The sequence below is a fragment of the Anomaloglossus baeobatrachus genome, chromosome 1 (assembly GCF_048569485.1).
Source record: "Anomaloglossus baeobatrachus isolate aAnoBae1 chromosome 1, aAnoBae1.hap1, whole genome shotgun sequence".
Lineage (NCBI taxonomy): Eukaryota > Metazoa > Chordata > Amphibia > Anura > Aromobatidae > Anomaloglossus > Anomaloglossus baeobatrachus.
Genome location: NC_134353.1, coordinates 89,240,442 through 89,262,834, shown reverse-complemented (window position 1 = coordinate 89,262,834; position 22,393 = coordinate 89,240,442). Strand labels below are relative to the sequence as shown.

Here is a 22,393-nt window from a genome sequence, read left to right as displayed (position 1 = left end):
TCCTTACTGACCAAGGCCCGGCTTTTGAAGCGGAGGTGTTCCACGAGTTCTGCCAGTTGTACGGCTGTAAGAAGATCCGGACCACCCCTTACCATGCCCAGACCAACGGCATGTGTGAAAAGATGAACCACTTGGTCCTGGGACTCCTCAAGACGTTACCGCTGGAAGAGCGGAACCTGTGGCCGGAGAAGCTACCCGAGTTGGTCGATATGTACAACAATATCCCATCCAGCTCGACCAAGTGCACCCCAGCATATCTGATGAGGGCTCGTCCCGGCCGCCTGCCGGTGGACCTGGAAATAGGGTTGGAGGCCCCAGAAGCACTCCCTTCGACAGCTGAATGGGAAACTCGGCGGAGAGCACAATACCGGCAGATTCAGGAGTATGTGGAGAAGAACCTAAGTTGAAGTCGAGAACAGCAGGAGCAGCGATTCAACCAGAAAGCGTCTGCGGGCCCTTTCAGCCAGGAGATGTGGTGTTAAAACGGAAGAGGAAGACCCACAAGCTGGATGATCAATGGGAACAAATCCCATACGTCATACAACCCACAGGATGGGGAGATTGGAAGGCCTACCAGATCAGTCGTGACCAAGGGGGCACTTTGGCCACGGTTTCCCGGGACCATCTGAAAAGGTGCCCACCAGCAATGAGGGCAACGGCTGACATACCAGTTCCTCCACCAGCAGAGAAGGCAAAAGAGGTGATCCACACTGTGATGGGTGACTTCCCAGCAGACTGGCCTACACAGAATGGCGCGGTGATTCTTCCAGTGATACTGTTCCCACAACCTGTGGATGAAGAAGTGGTGGAAGCGGTCGACCGTGAGCCAGAACCAGTGCCAGTGCCCAGGGATGAACCTGTACCCAGCTCCCCTATGCCTCCGCCTGCCCCACACGATAGAAGGGAGGAGGAACTGGTTGTTCCCTCTGCCCCACTGCACAGCCCCACTGACACCGGACCCCGAAGGTCCACCCGTCCCAACCTAGGTAGACCCCCACTTAGGTACAGGGAGACTGTCCTTTAAGAGGGGGGTCAGGAAGTCTGTGTGAATTCATGTTTGAAAGTTTGGAAAAAAGATGATGATAAGTGAAATGATACCGGAAAGTAACGTGATTGTCTACAGTGATTTGCAACCGGCCGTTGCCGGCACCGTTGTCCCCGTGGGGACCGTTTAAAAAGTTTGCATGAGGAACTGCTCATGGACAAGCCCGTGAACTTGCAGGGCAACCACAAACGTTAGTGGCTTGTAAATAAGTTGTTTACCGTTACCGTTTTCCGCAGTGCCGCCTCCGGAGAAGCAGGTTGGAGGGAGGGCCCGCAGTAGAGCCGGCTGGGGCCCAGCCACCACAGGAACCGGTGGCTACCCTCTGGAGGGGAAGGACAGATCCCGCTCGGGTAACTTGTGCTGAACTGTGGGTCAAGGGGTGCTGCCTGGGTTTTAGGGGCAGCATCAGGGCCAGGTTGCTTGGGTGGGAGAGAGCGGAAACCGTAACCGTGAACCGTTTTGCAACGTTTAAGTAAAGTGCCTCCCGTTATGGAAAGAAGTAATAAAAATGTAAATATGTTACTGTTTTTACAATGTTATATATTTTTCAGAAAAATAAAACCGGTGTTGGACGGGCAGCCCGTGGACGGTCTGCATTTTGCTAAGGGGGAATTTGACGCCCTGGGCAAGCCAGGGGTCACAGGTCATTACACCACCACACCCTACACCCCAGTTAGGCACATCAGCTAACCCCAAAAATCCTTGTTGCCTTCCTCCAGAGGCTGATGTTCACACCAGGGGGTGGGCCAGGCGGTTGGCTCCGCCCACCGAGGAGTTCACAGCTCTGGAGGCGGGAAAATCAGGCAGTTCAGTTCAGGAGGTGAAGGAGTAAACAAGTAGTGAAGTGAAGTCTAGCTCAGGGAGAGCTTGAGTACACAGTGAAGTGGTAAAGGAGGACAGTAAGAGTGTTGCAGAAAAGAAACAGTTTGTAAAGCCTAAAGGGAGTCCGGGTGTGTACCCCGGACAGTGACAGCAAGGTCAGCAGACGGCGGTGATAGTCCGCAGGGGTGACTGCTCGGAGGTCACTGGAAGGACCGCGGACGGGTGGTGACCCGGTGGTTTGGAGCAGTGTACAAGGAACAGTCAGCACCAGGGCAGGGGCCTTTCGGATCCCGGCAAGGCTAGGAGTCGCCATAATTTGCCAAATCCGTCAGTGAAGGGGACGACTGTCTCCAAACAACCAAGTCCCGATTGAAGGCAACAGCCCAACCATTAAAGCAGAGACACCGCCACTGCCAGGGCACCAGTTTCTGAGGGCCAGCGCCTGCGGGCAAAGAGTAGAGCTCCGCCGGTCCAGCTTGAAGCGGGTTACCGGTGGGAACCCATCGCAACCAACAACAACATAGGTGCAGGACAGAGGGACCATCACCGTCACCTTCTGGGGAGAGCAAGTGCAGCCGTCCGTGGGAACCGTCTTTACAGCCATGTGGTTTACCGAGAACTGTGTCACCGTCTCAGGCTGAGTGAGTACCACAGTGCCGCAAGGCACAGCGCTGCCCCCGCGTTCCTGCGCCCACCAGCAGGCCCTGCATCTCCCACCTCATCACTGGGCCCCGGGATCACCAACCCCTACCCACGGAGGGGCAACACAACAACTGGCTGCTCCACACCATCACTCCCGGGATCCCCATACAGAGCAGCGGTGGTGTCCACAAATCACCACAACCGTGGGTGGCGTCACGGACAATAGACTATATCCCAAAACCCAATCCCCTTTCACTCACGGGCGAGGAGCGCCGCTCGAGAGCCCCCGGGATCCGGCCCACAGCTCGAGCCACCACTGAGCAGCAGCAGCCGGACCCGAGCAGAGGGGTGAGCGCAGTGCTGACACCCTCCTCCCCGCCCGCGACAACATCGTCACCAGTTCCCTGCAAATCTTGAACATGCATGTCGTGTGCGGGGAGGACGCCGCCGCTGCTGCGCTCTCGCTAACGCTCGGGTCTGGCACTCCTGCGGCTGCTTCTGCTCGGTGGCTCGAGCGGTGGGCCAGATCCGGGGACTCGAGCGGCGCTCCTCGCCCGTGAGTGAAAGGGGTGGTTGGGGACTTTTGCTGTTAGGAAACCCCTGGGATTCTGGTCACATTCGGATTTGACTATTGTCGGCGGCTCCAAGCCTGGTCAGGGTCCAATGGCCCTGCCTGTGTGTGCTGGCTTCACTTCGCTCCCCGGTCGGTACCGGCGGGCCAACGCCCGACCCCGGTCCTACGGTTCCGCGTTGCTTCACCACTCCTGCAGATGGCCACCACCGTCTGCCAACCTTGCTGTCAGTGCCTGGGCCACAAACCCAGACACCCAAGTGCTTACTCCTCTCACTCCAAACTCTCTCTGACACTTTTCCCGCCTCCAGGCCTGTGAACTCCTCGGTGGGTGGGGCCAACCGCTTGGCTCCGCCACACCTGGTGGGGACATCAGACACTGGAGGGAGGCAACAAGGGTTTTGTGTTTGGCTGGTGTCCCTGTCTAATGGGGGTGGGGGTGTTTGTGTGTTATCTGTGACGACCTGGCTAGTCTAGGGCGCCACATGCGCACTGCTCAATTTGGCAGCGTTCTTGCGCTTCTGAAGCTGGGTGTACGCGTCCCATCTTTAGAGAAGCACATGTCCTCATGTCCAGCAGACGGCTCATGTAAACAAAAGAGCTGAAGAACAGCCATCTTCAGCACTTCTGGTCATGTGCAGTGCATTTCTAGAGCCAGGAAGCGTACACCCAGCTTCAGAGATACAATAACACTGCAGAATAGAGCTGTGAGCATGCGCGGGATTTGCAGAGAGCTGTTGATGACGCCTCCTGCACAAATAACAGGTCTGGGCAATATGAAAATCATACCTAAAATGTTGATTGAGAAGTTCACTCAATCTTTGCATTGTGTGTGCCACAGTAAGTATGGAGAACAGAAAGAGGAGAAAAGAACTGTGTGAGGACTTGAGAATCAAAATTGTTGAAAAATATCAACAATCTCAAGGTTACAAGTCCACCTCCAGAGATCTTAATGTTCCTTTTGTCCATGATTTGCAACATTATCAAGAAGTTTACAGCCCATGTCACTGTAGCTAATTTCAAGAACAAGATAGAGCTTTTTGGTAAAGCATAATATTTTATTGTTTACTGAAAACAGAATGAGACCTACAAAGAAAAGTACACAATACCTACAGTCAAAAATGGTGGAGGTCCAAAGATGTTTTGAAGTTGTTTTCCTGTGTCTGGTACTGGGTGCCTTGACTGTATGCAAGACATCATGAAATCTGAAGAGTACTATTGGATTTTGGTCTCAACATAGTGCTCAGTGTCAGAAAGCTGGGTTTGCGTCCTAGGACATGGGTATTCAGTAGTACAATGACCCCAAACAAACTTCAAGAAGCTTCCAGAAATGGATGGAAACAAAGTGCTGGAGAGTTCTGATAATGGCCAGCAATGAGTCCAGATCTAAATCTCATTGAACACCTGTGGAGAGATTTTAAAATTGCTGTTGGGAGAAGATGCCTTCAATTATGAGACCTGGAGCAGTTTGCATAAGAAGAGTCCAAAATTCAGGTTGCACAGTGTAAGAAACTTGTTAACGATTATAGGAAACAATTGATTGCAGTTATTTATTCCAAAGGATTTGCAATCAAATACTAATTTGAGGGTGCCAACAATTTTGTTGGAACAATTTTTGGATTATTGTGTGAAATTATGTCCAATTTTTCTTTTCCCCCTCTGTTTTTTTTGTGTATTTTTCTGTAGAAATTTCAAGAGTGCCAACATTTTTGGCCAGGACTGTAGCTGTTTCATGCTTGCCTCTATGAATAATTTTTTTTCGCACTTTCAATAAGGCAGCCAGGAAGCTTCACAGCCCATCCACCTTGCTGTCACGTGAGTGACGGGTGTAACATCTGACCAGGAGCGCTTTACAGCTAAGGCTATGTTCACATTTCCGTTGTTTTGCCTCAGTCACAATCCGTCGCCTTAAGGAATTACGGTATCCTGCAAAATATTTTGCAGGAATCCGTTTTTTCCCCATAGACTTCTTTTAGCGACGGATTGTGACTGATGGGCTTGCGTTGCATCCGCCGCCTGACGATCAGATGTTTACTGACTGACTATCAGGCGGGAGCAACGCTGAATGTAATGTTTTTTTCTGCAGCGGATCGTTTTTTTTACTGTGAGCATGCGCACAGTAAAAAACCATGATCCTCTATAAATGCAGTTCTAGTTCCAGTGGCCGGAACGATCAGCTCTTCGCCCGGTGGCCGGCTGTGAACGATCAGCTGATTGCCTCGGCCGTTGGCTTTTGTGAGCAATCAGCTGATCGCCTGACGGCCGGCTTTTCTCAGCGATCAGCTGATCGCCTGGCGGCTGGCGTTTGTGAGCAATCAGGTGATCGCTCAGCGGGCGGCTTTTCTGAGCGATCAGCTGATCGCCCGGCGGCCGGCTTTTGAGAGTGATCAGCTGATCGTTCTCTCTCTCTCGTTTTTATACTGAAATCATTTCACCAATGGAATCCTCTTTCTCATGACAATCAATTCCATTTCTTGCCACCTGTTGTACAACGCATCAGTCACAAGCGTCAAGCAACACAGGTGACTGATGCAAAAAAACGGAAATGTAAACATAGCCTAATACTTGAGAGACGAGTAGTGAAGCGCTGCAGAAAACATCCATTATAAGGCCTCATTCCAAACCAGCATTTTTGATTGGTATTTCATCAGTATTTGCCAAAACCAAGAGTGTCTCCAAAACATAGAACAGATGTCAATTTTTCATGTAGAATTTTTCTCTGTATGTTCTTCTCCTGGCTTTGGCATACAAACAACAAACAAAATGGATTTGGAAGTCTTACTGGAATAAAGTGCCATTGAGTCGTATAGCCATAGATAGATCTCCGCTGTCAGCAGTTTTGCAAGGTCAACAGACCGCGTTTATTTCACGACATGTCCGTTTTTGGCCGGCAGCACGCAGGCACGGACCCGCTAAAGTCTATGGGAATAGCGCGATCAGCTGTATTCAGCGTTGGCTGTGAGTAACCTCAGTGACAGCTCAGCTATCGTGCTATTCCCTTTATTAGCTGCGTGGAGCTGACAGGAGCGGCGGTGTCTTCTGCAGCTCCGGTCACCTTCATGCAGCAGAGCTGGAAGCAACGCTGGACCATCCTGGATTACGCCGGACATGGAGGGCTTTTTTGGGCTTATAAAATTGGTGAACAAGGCAATTTGTTAGTGTTTTTTTTTCTTATAAAGGATTGTTCGGGTGTGTGTGTTTATTTACTGTAATTTACAGATTAATCATGGAAGGTATCTCGGGGAGACGCCTGACATGATTAATCTAGGACTTATTGGCAGCTATGGGCTGCCAAAAACTCCTTATTACCCCGAAAGCCAATGCACCAGGGCAAATCGGGAAGAGCCGGGTACAGTCCCAGAACTGTCGCATATAATGTATGCGGCAATTCTGGGCGGCTGCTGACTGATATTGTTATGCTGGGGGGCTCCCCATAAATGTGGGGCTCCCCATCCTGAGAATACCAGCCTTCAGCCGTATGGCTTTATCTGGCTGGTATTAAAATTGGGGGGAAACGCACGCCGTTTTTTAAATTATTTATTTATTTATTTTACTGCACAGTATAGACACGCCCACCGGCTGCTGTGATTGGGTGCAGTGAGACAGCTGTCACTCAGCGTGGGGGGCATGTCTGACTGCAACCAATCACAGGCGTCTGTGGGTGGGGAAAGCAGGGAATACGAGATTAATTAATGAGCGGCCGGCATATTCAAAGTAATTGTTGCTGCGTATTCTCTGCACAGCTGTTCCTCGCCGCGCTGGTGATCGGGGAGCGGTAAGTATGAGAGAGGGCTGCTCACTTCAGTCACTCGGGGGATTAGCGGTCACTGGTGAATCCTTCACAGGTGACCGCTAATCAGTACGCGGCACGCAGACAGAGCCGCGGCATGACAATGAAGTCGGGTGAAGTTCACCCGAGTTCATTCTCATTGCGCAACTCTGTCTGCTGTCAGCCGACATGTATCAACGACATTGTGCAACACACAAACGGACATTCCACACGGACATTCCACGTACACATACACAGGCATTTTACACACAAACACGGACATTTTACACGTACACACGGCTCGCATACGCCATCACACGGATGCCATACGTACCGGAGAAACGCCCCAAAAAAACGGAACACGGACCCGAAAAACGGACCGTGTCACACGGACGTTTTTTATGCGGAAGTGTGGTTTAGGCCTAATGTAGTGTTAGATACCTTCCCAGGATGAATAACATGTCCGTCTAAACCCTTTGCTTGTCTGTCATTTGTCTTTTCACATGCTAGTACTCGAGAGAACACGCTGTACTGAAGCAGCACAAAGACGACATCGGGAAAACAAAACGGCAGAAAGACACAGAGGCAAAGCATCTTAGAGAGCAGCATGCCAGGAGCCGAGAAGACTTGACCAAAGTACACGTAGCCGAGATCAAATCTATCCGGACATCCATGGAGGACGAGAAGAGGCGACTGCAGAAAGTACTGTAGGATCTTCATCCATGTTCTGCCTTCACAGAGAATAACAATGAAAATGTTTCGCTATTAGTAACAGTAAAGGACATGGCTTGTCCATTGTATACTTCTATATTCTTAGAGGACCTGTCACCACTAGAGATGAGCGGACTTTTTGTTGGGCTTCGCTCATCTCTAGTCACCAGGTCAAAAGTAGTAATCTGTTAGCTCATCTAATTCCTGCTTCTCCCATTAATGTACTGGACTGTTTTTTCTTCCCTCTGCCTCGTGGTTCACAAAACATGACCTTTTTCAAAAAGTGCAACCTATAGAAATTTTCTTTCTTAGCCAATAGGGTGTGGCTCACAAATTTTTTTTTTACTCATTTCTCTGCTTCTTATTGACAGAAAATGCAGTGAGCCACACCCCTTTGACTAAGAAGGAAAATTGTATACAGGGCACGCTTTGATAATATTACAAAAATGTTTTTATTTTTATATTTTCATGTGTGCTATTGATTTATGACATAAAAATAAAAAATTGGTTACTTTATAATAACTTTTTATGGCGCCCCCTACTCATTTGAATGTGTCTAGGTCTGATAAGAAGACACTTTGGGAGCAATTTATCAAAGAATTTCCCACCAGAATTCTGGTGAAAAATGCTCTGAAAAACCTCAAAATTTTGGGCTTTTTAACTCCAGTTTGAAACAGCTCCGCCAATATTGGGGGAGTTGGGCAGGAGCCGGGATGAAGCGTGGCTACGTCTGCCCATCAAATTCACTAAAAGTGGCGTCATTTTTTACACAAGAATTACTATTCAAGTCATAGAGGTACACTCCACTGAGAAGATGCGTCAAATTCATTAAGTGGCCTTCACCTCTTAATGAGTTTTGCGCATTGTACTCCAGTAAACCCTTCATTAAGATTGGCATACACTTCGCTAGTCTTAGTGAATCAGCCCCATAGTATCCTAATTCTTATTGGCTAGTTTAGATACTGTAATAGCAAATTAAAGAACAGGCAACACAAGGCATGAAAAAGCCTCACAATAGGAGTATATGAAGACAAATATTTATTATTCATATAAAAAAATAAAAAGCCATTGTTATAATTTTGAAAACAGGGGACACCAACCACAAATACACTTAAAATTCCATGTAAGGAAACAGGTGCATGTAAAGCACAGGTAAATATAACGTGCAATAGGTACAGTTATGAGATCAACCAGCACCTACAAAACATAAGAAAAGGATATAATCCAATGTAAAATATAATGTGCTGGTCAAAGAGTGAGACCGAACAGACTTGCACGTGGGGAAGGTGTAGTGTATGTCCTCCTCGCCCCAACGCATGTTTCACCCTCCTTCATCAGGGTCACGCCCCCTGACAAAAAAGGGCGAAACATGTGTAATTGATCTCATGACTGTTTGATCAATTCTACCTATTGCACATTGTATTTACCTGTGCTTTACATGTGTTTCCTTACGTGGGATTTCAAGCGTATTAGTGGTAAATGTCCCCTGTTTTCATAATTATACCACTGACTTTTTATATATCTCTAGTATTTGAACTGTATGTCTCTTTGTTACTTTTTTTTATAAGTAATACATATTTTGGGCAAGTAAACTCCTTTTGTGAGGCTTTTCCATGTCTTGTGTTTGCCTGTTCTTTAATTTGCATAGTCTGATTTTAAGGCCCACATTACTGACAGTGGTTTACGTGTGAGCATTTTTGTGTATACTGTAATGGCAGAATTTATTGCTTGTATATAAGACAGTCCTGGTGGTCTTACTGGCCTCCTGAGCATGTGTGACCACCGGCACTAGACATATGACGTGGACCTTTGGAGCGAGAGTTAACACAGCATCAATTGTCATAACAATATCTATACATGGAAGCTTTTTTTAAGTTTATTCTAAACCAAAAATTATTACATTTTTTTGTGTACTAACAAATTAAATTAATGTGTAAGGTCCTCCCCAATGGATGTCGCAGCAACAAATAAAAGAAAAAAACATTTGCAAAAAAAGCCAAGTGTATGAACTGAGGCTAATTCCAGCAGTATGCTAATGCTAAAATGTAGCACTCCTGACATTTTCATATTTTTTGTGATTTTGTCTCTAAATTTAATTTAGCCTTCTATCTAGGTACCAATATTTGCTTTGCATATTTTTCATCATTACAGGTTCATGATATGCACATAGACGAACTGAAAAAGAAGAACGAGTATGAGAGGAAACTATTGGTAGAAGAACGCGATGCACTTTATGTTAAACTTCAGGACTCCATATGTAAGGTAAGTCAGGGGCTGGCCACGTAATTGGGTGACAACTAATAAAACCACCATGAGTCCATGACAGCTTGTGCAGGAGACATCACTCAGGGTTTATTAAAGTTTAATAATGATGACTTATCCAAACCAACAAAGTTTTATTGGTGGGATTCTGACAGATGGGGCTGCTGCCGATCAGCAGAATGGAGAGATCCTAGTACTTCCCTGCTGCCCCTTCTATTCTTTACACTAGTACAATACTGCAGCTCAGGTGCGAATGTGAGTTATAGAGTCAGGCCGGTTTGTTCTATTGTCCAGTGTTAGACCCAAGGTGAGACCCCGCCAATCAAACATTAATGTTCTATTGTCCCCCTTAACACCTTAAAACTGCCCTATTTTGGTCCTCCAGGCCAGAACATTTTTTCGTCAATACATTCTAAGAGCCACAGTGTTCACCAGAATTTTCACCCTAGTCCTTGGCCAGTTCTGCTAACTTTTTGAAAAATGGGAGCATGGCCACGCTCAGCTGATAAATTTGTGCTAATAATTTATGGCACAAAAGTGGCTTTCATCATGACAGAAGTACATTTATTTCTATGGGGAATACCGGTTGAAACGTGCTAGATTTGTTAAGAGACGCAAATCTCTCATTGAATGTGGTGCATCTTCCTCCATCTCAGACTTCTGCAAGATTGTCTTGTCTTCACGTTTAGGGACCATAGTTTTTGCAGTCACCATGTAGCACCCAGGAGGCAGCGGTGGTCAGGCACGGTAGTCTCATGTACCTGCGATACTGGTGTGATGATCTGGGATGTCACGTTGGCCTGTCCGGCGTCATGGCCTGAGGTGTACACCAATAATGAGGGAAGATGATGGGGGTAGTAGTAGGATGAAAGTCATGACGCCACCTGTGGTATGTGGCCGGGGACTTAGCCTCTGCTGCTGTCGCTTCCTCCGTGGAGTGAGAAGAGTAGTGATGGCGTTTGGCACCGAGATGCGGGGCGGCGGTGCCGGCAATAAAGAGTCTGAGTCTGCTGCTGCGGATCCAGGTGTCTTTACTCACTCTTTGTGCTGTGCTGCTCGCCCGGGTAATACTGGTCAGTTGCTGTAATGGGCTTTGCCGACCCCGGATAAGTTAGGAGAAAGCCCGGTGTTTGAAAGAAGAAAAAAGTCGTTTTTAAAGTAGTCCTTCCTGCTGTGAGGCACCTGGGCTGAGCTGTGCTGCAAGCCAGAGGCCCTGTGAAGAGAAGAAAGAGGTGGTGTAGTGGTCCAGAACTGATGTCCCGGGTAGACTGACTACAACCCCAAGTGGAACCCGCCCCCCAGGTGGTTGTGCTAGTGACCGGGGAATTCCCATGCTTCGTGATGGCCAACTCCCTGCCTACCCTAGCACAGCTCCCCAGAGAGAAGGCTCCTAAGTTGTATGTAAAGTGTGAGAGTGGAACAACGGTGATTAACACCCTCCTTACCCGAGGCGAATACTGCAGCTTAAATAAGCTGCAATACTCAGTGGCGACTGAAGCCTCCGGGGCGCCACAACTATATATGGTCTAAATTTGGTATACTCAAGAACCACTTAAAAAGGAACGCACTGCTGGGAACAATGTCAGCCTATGCTCATTGATCTATTACAGATCGTTTAATGTGGTCTGCCTGTGTAAAAAGACTCTTAAGCCACCAATTGGTCAATGTTTACAGATTGGCAGTTATTTAATGACTCCTAAATGAACCCTTACATCACCAAGCACAATGCCAAGTTTAGGATGAAGTGGTACAAAGCCGCCATCACTGGAATCTGGACCAGTGGATATGTGTTTTGTGGAGTGATGGATCACAGTTCTCAATCTGGCAGTTACATTACCTGCCTAACTGGGTCCGGTCTTGTCGTGGACGGAGGCGTTGCGGCCTGGTCTGGTCTGGCCGTGGACGGAGGTGCTGCGGCTTGGTATGATCTAGCCGCGGTCGGAGGGTCCGGTGTTACCGGCGGGTCAGCGGGCACGGGTGTTACTAGTTCCGCGACTATGGGGATGAGTAGGGCAGAGGAGGTTCCCACGCTTACCGGCTCCTGGTACCGCTCTTCATGCAGAGCCTGTTCTGCTTGGGTCTGCACTGCCACCAACATTCCATTCATCTCCTTGCACCAGTCCTCGATCTGCTGAATCATCTGCAGCCGCATCCGGAGACACAGCCGCCGGTCCAGCTCCACTTCCAGCAACAGCATAGTTCCGCGGGCCAGAGGGACAAACATCTTGTCTTTTGCAGGATTGCTGCTTTAGCGCTGCAGAGCTGGTGTCGCTTCCGCACGCCAGGGTGCAATCTGCCGGCGCCCTTCCGGCTTCCTGTGTTTAGTTTCACTTTTGCATGTTGCCACTCCCAGGGGGCAGGGCCGGCTTTTCATGCTCTTTTGGGCACAGTGATGGCGCAGCAGTTTTTCAGAATTAAAGATGGCGACAGTTTTGCACAAACAGTCCATCAAATACAGTTCTTTAAGGCACACGTCACCCGTGTTAACGGGCCTTGTCCGTATCCAGTTTGTGATGCCAGAAAAAGGAAGCTGTGTCGCCCAGGGAAGGGAGTTACTCGGTCCCGGGCGGTTGCAAATGGGGATGTCAATCTCGTGGCTGTTGCCCGGTCCCGTGCCCTGGGGCTCCTTTTGTAAAAGGGGTATTTACATGGGAGATACAAGTTAATGTTCATGACGCCACCTGCAGGTTGTGGTTAATGATGGAGAATCGCCGCTGCTAAATGTGAGTACTCCCAGAGCTGGTGGTGGTTGCGGTAATGATGTTAGGCCCTCCGCAGGTAGGGCCGTGTCTGGGAGATGTGACAGGGTAATAACGGAGACCACACCAGGTTATCTTGAACAGTCTCTGCTCACTCAGGCCCTTGGATTACTGGTTCAGGTCCCTTGGAGTATCAGTGCCAAAGTAGTGACCCAGGTTGCTCTGTCCCCAGCACTATCTGATGGTTGAGTCCCCGTAACGTGGAGCGTTTGGAGCGGCCCGACTGTCCCTGTGACGCCCTGGGTAAGCCAGGGGTCACAGGTCACTGCACCATCACACCCTACATCCCAGTTAGGAACACCAAAGCTAAACAAAATCCTTGTTGCCTTCCTCCAGAGGCTGGGGTTCACACCAGGGGGGTGGGCCAGGCGGTTGGCTCCACCCACTGAGGAGTTCACAGCTCTGGAGGCGGGAAAAACCAGCAGTCAAGCAAGGGAGGTGGAGGAGTAAACAGCTAAGATGAGCTAAGGAAGTGAAAGTAGTGAAGCGAAGTGGAAGTGGTAAAGGAGGAGTAAGAGGAGCTGAAGGAAAGTGAGAACAGTTACAGAAGGAAAGCTTAAAGTGAGTCCAGCTGTGTGCAGGATGGAGTCAGCAAGGTCAGCAACAGTGGTGATTGTCTGAAGGGGTGGCCGTTTGGAAGTTCCTGGAAGGGCCGCGGACGGGTAGTGACCCGGCGGTCTGGAGCAGCGTACCAAAGGACAGTCAGCACCAGGGCAGGGGCCTCTCGGAACCCGGCAAGGCTAGGAGTCGCCAAATTTGCCAAATCCGTCAGTGAAGGGGACGTAGATCCCCCAACAACCAAGTCCCGATTGAAGGCAACAGCCCAACCGGTACAACAGAGACACCGCCACCGCCAGGGCACCAGTTTCTGAGGGCCAGCGCCTGCGGGCAAAGAGTAGAGCTCCTCCGGCCCAGCTTGAAGCCGGGGAGCGGGTTACCGGTGGGAACCCATCGCGACCAACAGACAACATTAGGTGCAAGGAAAAGGGACATCACCACTACCGACTGGGTGAGCAAGTGCAGCCGTCCGTGGGACCGACCAACCAGCCGTTTGTTTACCAAGAACTGTGTCACTGTCTCAGGCTGAGTGAGTACCACAGTGCCGCAAGGCACAGCGCTGCCCCCACGTCCCTGCGCCCACCAGGCCCTGCACCCTGCGCTCCATCACCGGGCCCCGGGATCACCAACCCCTACTCACGGAGGGGCAACACAACACCTGGCTGCTCCGCATCACCATCCCTGGGAGCCCCATATTGAGCAGCGATGGTGCTACAAATCACCACAACCGTGGGTGGCGTCACGGACATTATCCCAACACCCCAAATTCCCCCCCTTTCACTCACGGGCGAGGAGCGCCGCTCGAGAAACCCCCGGGATCCGGCCCACAGCTCGAGCCACCACTGAGCAGCGGCAGCCGCCGGACCCGAGCAGAAGGGGTGAGCGCGGTGTGCTGACACCCTCCTCCCCGCCCGCGACATCCCCTGTGGGGGTACAGTCTCCTACATACGGAGGGCAGTGCGGACCCTGTGGGGAGGTAAGTGTCCGAAACCCGATCCTAGTTTACTGCTGATGCCACCGGATTATTTGGTTCGGTGAAGTCCATGAAGGTGTCCTCAATGGGCAGGTATTTATCAAGCCGTGTAGAACTGGCACCTGATCAAGGGCCATATGCCCCGTGCGTGCTCCGGTCCCAGCGGTACTTGTCCATACCCACCATGGATACCTCTTTCCGGTGCCCCCGGGGTCACTGCTGTACGGACCCAGCTCTGGCACGTCCGCACACCTCTCTGTGTGCTTCACTTCTCTAGAATGACTTCTGACCGCTTCCACCAGGCTAGTTAATCCTGGGACTCGTTCCTTCCATGGCGACCATCCCCTTACATGGTTAACCCTCTATGCCCGGTGTGGAGTGGAGAACTGGATTTTGGTTGTGCTTTGGTGGTATCGGCATTGGTACTCCAGGTCCCAGGGGGGAGGTCCTGCATCACCAGGAGGATGCAGTTCCTTGTAGTGCCCTGAGTGGCTCAGGGGCGCTACACTTGCACATTATAGCGTGGCGTGAAGCTTGTTATGGACCCAACTGTGGGCGTGGCTCCTGTCTCTATATGCTGCTGGTGCCCTGGGACTTTTGGTGCTGGGCAATGGGACATGAAATCCCCCTCCCCTGCAGATTCTGGTAGTCCAACGTGGAGTGTGTCCTACCCTAGGGCTCTGCACCCTGCCGGCTCCGGTCCCGAAAGGGCTGTTAGGCCTCGCCCTCCGGCTACCCTGTTGCTCCTCTGTCTCACCAGCTCCACCAGGTCGTCTCCTTCTCCCTCTCCTTCCAGTCTGCCCGGTCCTAACGGAGGGAGCTAGGAAGCACACCCTCCGCTGCCGTGGTCCTACGAGTCCATGATGTCCTGGTATTCTCCCTGTCCTTCCTGGGATAGCTCTTAAAGGGAACTTGTCATGTAGAATATGCGTTCTGACCTATCAGCATACGCATATGTGCCCTAATTACACCCCCCTAACCATCCCTGTGTTGTAAAATTGTGTAATAGAAAGTAATAAAAAACGTTTTATTACTTCCATATTTCCTATGTAAATTGCAGAGCTCGTCACCCCATGGTCATCACATCGCCCTGTTGATGTTTGCATATTTTCCATGGTATGACGCCCCTGTGGGCGTGATACTATGCATTCACATGACCAACGTCCCCCGTCTGCTCCTTCCGATCCCGCTCGTGTTTGCACTTACCTTTCCCGCAGCCTTTTCGAGTGTTCACTCTCTGGCTTCAGACGCGCTCTGCGCATGATCAGACTCTTCTGATCATGCGCAGAGCGCGTCTGAAACTGACAACGAGCACCCGGAAAAGGCTGCAGGAATGGTAAGTGCACACGCGCAGGATTCTGAAGGAGTAGACGGGAGACGTCGCTCATGTGAATCCGTAGTATCACGCTCACAGGGGCGTGATACCATGGAAAGTATGCAAACGCCCACAGGGCGATGTGACGCCCATGGGGTGATGAGCTCTGCTATTTACATAGGAAATATGGAAGTAATAAAACATTTTTTATTACTTTCATATTACACAATTTTACAACACAGGGATGGGTATGGAGGTGTAATTAGGGCACACATGCGTCTGCTGATAGGTTAGAACGCATATTCTACATGATAGGTTCCCTTTAAGCATGCTACCTGAGCGGCCCCTCTTAGGGGAGCTTAGGCAGCACACCCCTCAGAGACTCTGTTACTTCTTCTGCATCTCAGACTGATCTCTCAAGATTTCCTGTGTGCTCTCTAACTTCCCCAGTCAGCCCCCACCTTCCTGATGACTCACCCTGCCCAGGAAAAACCCATTGCTATGGTAACCACCTGAATTGTGTAACTACTGACTGGCTGTGTTGTATAAGCTATGAACACAGGATGTTGTGTAAGATCTGAACACCAGTGGTTAACCTCTTCTTACCTGGGATAAGCACCACATCTTAAGGGATATGCATGTGGTGCCTGGAGTTTCAGAGGCGCCACAACTACAACCACCTAGGAAGCTGCTCGCGGAACAAGAGGAATGCTTGGCATGGCAGGAGGCCCTGGAAGTCCGGAACCTTGCCGGCAAGCAGCGGTGGCGTAAGGAGGAACCCTCAGCCTAGGGGCCGCTGCGGCACGGTGTGGTGGTCCACTTCGACTTGGAGCGGGGGTGGGGATTCATCAGCGAATCCGGGATGACAAGAGACGTATTTGTTTCCCGGAGAGATGTGGAGTCCCATCTCAGCAGAGGACACCCAGATCGCGACCTGTACCTGGGTGATCACGTTACTTACACCCGGCAAAGAGGTGAGAGGGGATGGTATGCCCTGGATGTGCGGGTGGATCGCTTGCATGAACACATGGACTCCGACTGTGAGATGGACACGGGTCATGGCACCGGGGAATCTTGTGATCAAAAGACACAGACCAGGGTGTAGTGAATCTGGAGACTTGGGACCACCTAGGCCCTGTATATAGTTCTGCATAGGATGTAATTGATAAGTGTTGACATGGACAGCTGGGCCACTAGACTATGCATGACCAGGACTCTGTTGTAAATAATTGCACCTGTTGTGCACACTACCAGAATTAATAGGACCCAAAAACCCATTGGTGTGCTGAAGAGGAGAAGTAGAGTCTGGAGTGCTCTGAGCACACCCAGAGCCTACATTGGTAGTTTAGGGCAGGTCCCCCATATAGTTGCTGCTAATCTGTTGCACTTAAGTAAAGAAAAAATTTATGAGAAGTGAAAGCTTTTTGTGAAACGGAAAATTTTATGCCAAATGAAAAAGAATATTGCACAAGTGAATGTTTTATTTAGAAGAGAATGTTTATTGCCCAATGTGAATACTTAAAGCCAGCTTTACACCTTACAATTAGGTGTGCGATCTCGTATACAATGTGACACGCCCAGGTCGCATATGCGATTTAATGAGATCGCACGTAGGTCGTTCATTTGCTGTCACACGAGCGTTAGTAGTCTATGTTAAATTGATCAATTTTGTGTGTGATCCTTTAGATCATGTGTTCTGTGACGTATGCATTGGGCACCCTTTTTTTTTTTTATTTATTGACTTGCCAAGCGTGTGTAATGTGTAGGGATGCGTTTTTACTATGTCATCTGCCATTCAGCTCTGCTACATGGCCGCTAACAGCAGACACAGACAGCCATGTAGCAGAGATGAATGGCAGATGACAGCAGACACAGAAAGAGCGGCACGATCAGAATGAACTCGGGTTAACTTCACCCGACTTCATTGTCATACTGCGGCTCTGTCTGTGTCGTGTCCTGATTAGCGGTCACCAGTGAAGGACTCACCGGTGACCGCTAAACTCCTGAGTAACTGAATTGAGCAGCCCTCTCTCATATACTCACCTATCCCCGATCCCCGGCGCGGCGCTGCACGGCGTTCACACTGATCCAGCGGCTTTTACTATTTTGAAAAAGCCGGCCGCTCATTAAACAATCTCGTATTCCCTGCTTTCCCCGCCCACCGGCGCCTATGATTGATTGCAGTGAGACAACCCCACGCTGAGTGACAGGTGTCTCACTGCACCCAATCACAGCAGCCGGTGGGCGTGTCTATACTGTGCAAATAAGGAATAACGTTTGGAACTCCATTCTATGTCTGAACTGGGTGCAAAAACCTAAAAAAAATCACTATATGGAGATAAGGTATGCACACCAGTGACTATGGAAGGGGAATACATGTAATAGCAGAAACTGCTGTGTGAATACTAACATGAAAAATTCAATAGCTATATGTAAGAATGAAATGGGAAAAATGGAACCTGCATTACTGCCTTGAATATATGAATAAAGAGAAATTTAGCTACTGAATTGATCAATGCAACAGAGCCCCAACACTACGCCAAAGTATTTCTCTACGTTGGGGTCCCTAGCTTGTGTGTGTCCTCTCATGCAGTTAAAAAACTTACCGTGTATGGGAAGCTGAGACCCAGGCTATATATACGTATCATGTGGATTGGCAATAGGTGTGAATGGGGTGGGTTCACAAACGAAAAACTACTAACAAATAAGGAATAACGTTTGGAACTCCATTCTATGTCTGAACTGGGTGCAAAAACCTAAAACAACCATCACTATATGGAGATAAGGTATGCACACCAGTGACTATGCAAGGGGAATACATGTAATAGCAGAAACTGCTGTGTGAATACTGACATGAAAAATTCAATAGCTATATGTAAGAATGAAATGGGAAAAATGGAACCTGCATTACTGCCTTGAATATATGAATAAAGAGAAATTTAGCTACTGAATTGATCAATGCAATAGAGCCCCAACACTACGCCAAAGTATTTCTCTACGTTGGGGTCCCTAGCTTGTGTGTGTCCTCTCATGCAGTTAAAAAACTTACCGTGTATGGGAAGCTGAGACTTAGGCTATTTATGCGTATCATGTGGATTGGCAATAGGTGTGACTGGGGTGGGTTCACAAACGAAAAACTGGTGGGCGTGTCTATACTGTGCAGTGAAATAAATAATTAAATAATTAAAAAAAACGGCGTGCGGTCCCCCCAATTTTAAAAACCAGCCAGATAAAGCCATATGGCTGAAGGCTGGTATTCTCAGGATGGGGAGCTCCACGTTATGGGGAGCCCCCCAGCCTAACAATATCAGCCAGCAGCCGCCCAGAATTGCCGCATACATTAGATGCGACAGTTCTGGGACTTTACCCGGCTCTTCCCGATTTGCCCTGGTGCGTTGGCAAATCGGGGTAATAAGGAGTTAATGGCAGCCCATAGCTGCCACTAAATCCTAGATTAATCATGTCAGGCGTCTCCCCGAGATACCTTCCATGATTAATCTGTAAGTGATAGTAAATAAACACACACACCCAAAAAAATCCTTTATTAGAAATAAAAAACACGAACATATACCCTGGTTCACCACTTTAATAAGCCCGAAAAAGCCCTCCATGTCCGGCGTAATCCAGGATGGTCCAGCGTCGCATGCAGCTCTGCTGCATGGAGGTGACCGGAGCTGCAGAAGACACCGCCGCTCCCGTCAGCTACACGCAGCAAATGAGGTGAGTAGCACGATCAGCTGAGCTGTCACTGAGGTTACCCGCGGCCACCGCTGTATCCAGTGACAGCGGGTAACCTCAGTGACAGCTCAGCTGATCGCGCTACTCACCTCAGTTGCTGCGTGGAGGTGACAGGAGCGGCTGTGTCTTCTGCAGCTCCTGTCACCTTCATGCAGCAGAGCTGGATGCGACGCTGGAGGTCCGTGGATTACGCCAGACATGGAGGGCTTTTTCGGGCTTATTAAAGTGGTGAACCAGGGTATATGTTTGTGTTTTTTATTTCTAATAAAGGATTTTTTCGGGTGTGTGTGTTTACTTACTGTCACTTACAGATTAATCATGGAAGGTATCTCGGGGAGATGCCTGACATGATTAATCTAGGATTTAGTGGCAGCAATGGGCTGCCATTAACTCCTTATTACCCCGATTAGTCAACGCACCAGGGCAAATCGGGAAGGGCCGGGTAAAGTCCTAGAACTGTCGCATCTAATGTATGCGGCAATTCTGGGCGGCTGCTGGCTGATATTGTTAGGCTGGGGGGCTCGCCATAACGTGGAGCTCCCCATCCTGAGAATACCAGCCTTCAGCCGTATGGCTTTATCTGGCTGGTTTTAAAATTGGGGGGACCGCACGCCGTTTTTTTAAATTATTTAATTATTTATTTCACTGCACAGTATAAACACGCCCACCGGCTGCTGTGATTGGGTGCAGTGAGACACCTGTCACTCAGCGTGGGGGGCGTGTCTCACTGCAACCAATCATAGGCGCCGATGGGCGGGGAAAGCAGGGAATTCGAGATTGTTTGGGCGGCCGGCTTTTTCAAAATAGTAAAAGCTGCCGGAGCAGTGTGAATGCCGTGCAGCGCCGCGCCAGGAATCGGGGATCAGTGAGTATGAGAGAGGGGGTAAGAGGGATAGACTGACATGGACAGAGAGAGAGGGACAGAGATAGTGACCGACTGACAGAAATTAGTGAATGACAGACATTGTGAGGTGCTTCAGAACGCAGCTTTTCAGCTGCGCTCTGAAGCGGACCTTTTTTAAGCTGCGGTGCAGAGTGCACACCTGCGCACATAGCCTCAGACATCAAAATCATATGAGGGATGTCACACGTTTCAATTGACTAGGTTCGTACAACAAAACGTCCAATGTATGAGGAATAAACGACGTGTATGCGATCACCGTATTTGCGTTCAATCTTGATCGCACGTAGGTGTCACACGCAAATACGTCACGAACGATGCCGGATGTGCGTCACTTACAACTTGACCCCGACGACGGATTGAAAGATTTATTGAAGTGTTTAAAGCAGGCATAAGACTGAAAACCAATGTTCATTACATTTACAGTGTCAAACGTTTTTATGTGACAAATGTGAAATGTATGTTTGTAACGTTTAAGAGATCCTGCCTGCCATAAAGGGATAAAATGTTGTTATTATGCATTTCCAAAAATTCTGCAGTTTCCACTGTATTGCCTTATTGTACAGCACGTGGACGTGCTGTGATTCGCTGTGGGGGTATGTTGCACCCCTGAGGCTTCAGATACCACAGGGTACTACATCTCAACTGAGATGCAGTATTCATCTCGGATATGGAGGAGGTCGTCACCGGTAGCCATCACCAAAACACACACTCAACACATAACACCGGAGCTCTTCCACTGGGACTGGGCTAGGTTAGGTGCTGGGTTGGCCATCATGAGGTATGGGACCTCTTGCTCACTACTTCAGGAATCCGAGAAGCATTGTCCAAGTGAGGTCGGACTCAGGAACTAGCAAGAAAGGACACAGATAGTTCGGTGTCCGTGGTCTGGAGCTGGAGGCTCAACCCGGGTTCCTTGGAAATAAGGGGGATCCCTGAGCTCGTAGTGAGTGCGGAAGGCACCCATGACCCGTTCCACGGCCCAGCAGCTGGGGGTGGAGGGAAATCAGAGAAAGGAGACGCACAGAAGGAAACACCGGCCTCGACCTCCGAAGTATCCAGGATCGGCTGAGGCCCATCACGGCATAACCCGGCACTCCAAAGGCAGCGTGTTCCCAGTGAGTAAAAAAACTTGAACTGCACCCTTTGTGTCGTCCTGTCATTGCTGGCGCTCTCACCATTGTGCACCTGCGCCATAGGCGACTACAACTACCAACATCCTCCCTGGGGCCTAGCTCTATCTGAGGAGAGCTGAAACACACGAGCTGCGTCACCATCCGCCCAAGAAAAGAGACCTCCCGGAGCAGCGGCTCTTATAGGCCGCACACTTCTGGTGGCGTCACGAACAACTTCCCCCATTATCCCCATCCTCAGCTTTTTACTGACATCGCCGGGGTCATGGAACCGGGCAAGGGCACCGCGGTGACCCATGAGAAGAACCGCGGCCCGGTAACGGGTAACCTCTGACCCCGTGGGCGCATCACTGCTGGGAGGAAAATAGTTCATATCTTCCCGGCAGTGGGGCTCTAAGTGCGAGCACGGAGGTCAGAAAGCTATTTAACCTGCAGATTAATTCCATATTTGCAGGTTAATAGCATTCTTTCACGTGACAAATATTCTGTATCCATCTAGATTTTTACACACGATTATAAACATGGATCAAGTATTTAATATGCAAAACATAAAGTCAAGGGTTTCAAATCAAAATCTATGACAGGATCCCAACCCAGCATGTGTCTTTTATAATACAGGTATCCTCTTATGTGGCAGACGGGCTCTAGCCCCCATTAGTCACCAGGGTCCATATTTCCTATAGCTGCACCTGTGTTGAGATTAGAGATCTACTGTATACCTTGCATTGAGATGAGCCTTGATGGTCGTATATATAATATTTCCTGTATATGTTTCCAGCAGAATAAAGCGATTCTTCAGCAATGCGAATCCTCCAGTGGTGGAAGTAAAGAAAACGAGAGCTTATCCTCTGAATCAAGAACTATAGAAAGGCAAAGGTAGACGGCAAAATGTATTTGTGTCATTCCAACTGCTTGCTTGAGAAATCTCTTATGAAATATATGAGATTGCTTTTAAATTCATTTTACCACCTTTCAGCCTGATACAATCTGAAGGATATGGATGAGGTATCTGTCAGATAGGATATCAATATCAGATCTAAGGCGGGCTTTGCACGTTGCGACATCGCAAGCCGATGCTGCGATGTCGCACGCGATAGTCCCCGCCTCCGTCGCAGGTACGATATCGTGTGATAGCTGGCGTAGCGAAAATTATCGCTACGCCAGCTTCACATGCACTCACCTGCCCTGCGACCG

The 22,393-nt window shown here is 49.3% G+C and overlaps 1 protein-coding gene across 2 annotated transcripts in view; it reads left to right on the top strand.

Moving 5' to 3' along the window:
- Positions 1–22,393, top strand: part of FAM184B (family with sequence similarity 184 member B) — a 163,945-nt gene that overhangs the window by 93,134 nt on the left and 48,418 nt on the right. Inside the window, exons 5-7 of one of the 2 annotated variants that reach the window (XM_075333617.1) lie at positions 7,360–7,551; positions 9,712–9,822; positions 21,981–22,075. In XM_075333617.1, coding sequence (XP_075189732.1) covers positions 7,360–7,551; positions 9,712–9,822; positions 21,981–22,075 — 398 coding nt within the window. Of the gene's footprint in view, positions 1–7,359; positions 7,552–9,711; positions 9,823–21,977; positions 22,076–22,393 lie in introns of both variants that reach the window. The other variant, XM_075333610.1, reaches the window with a different exon arrangement.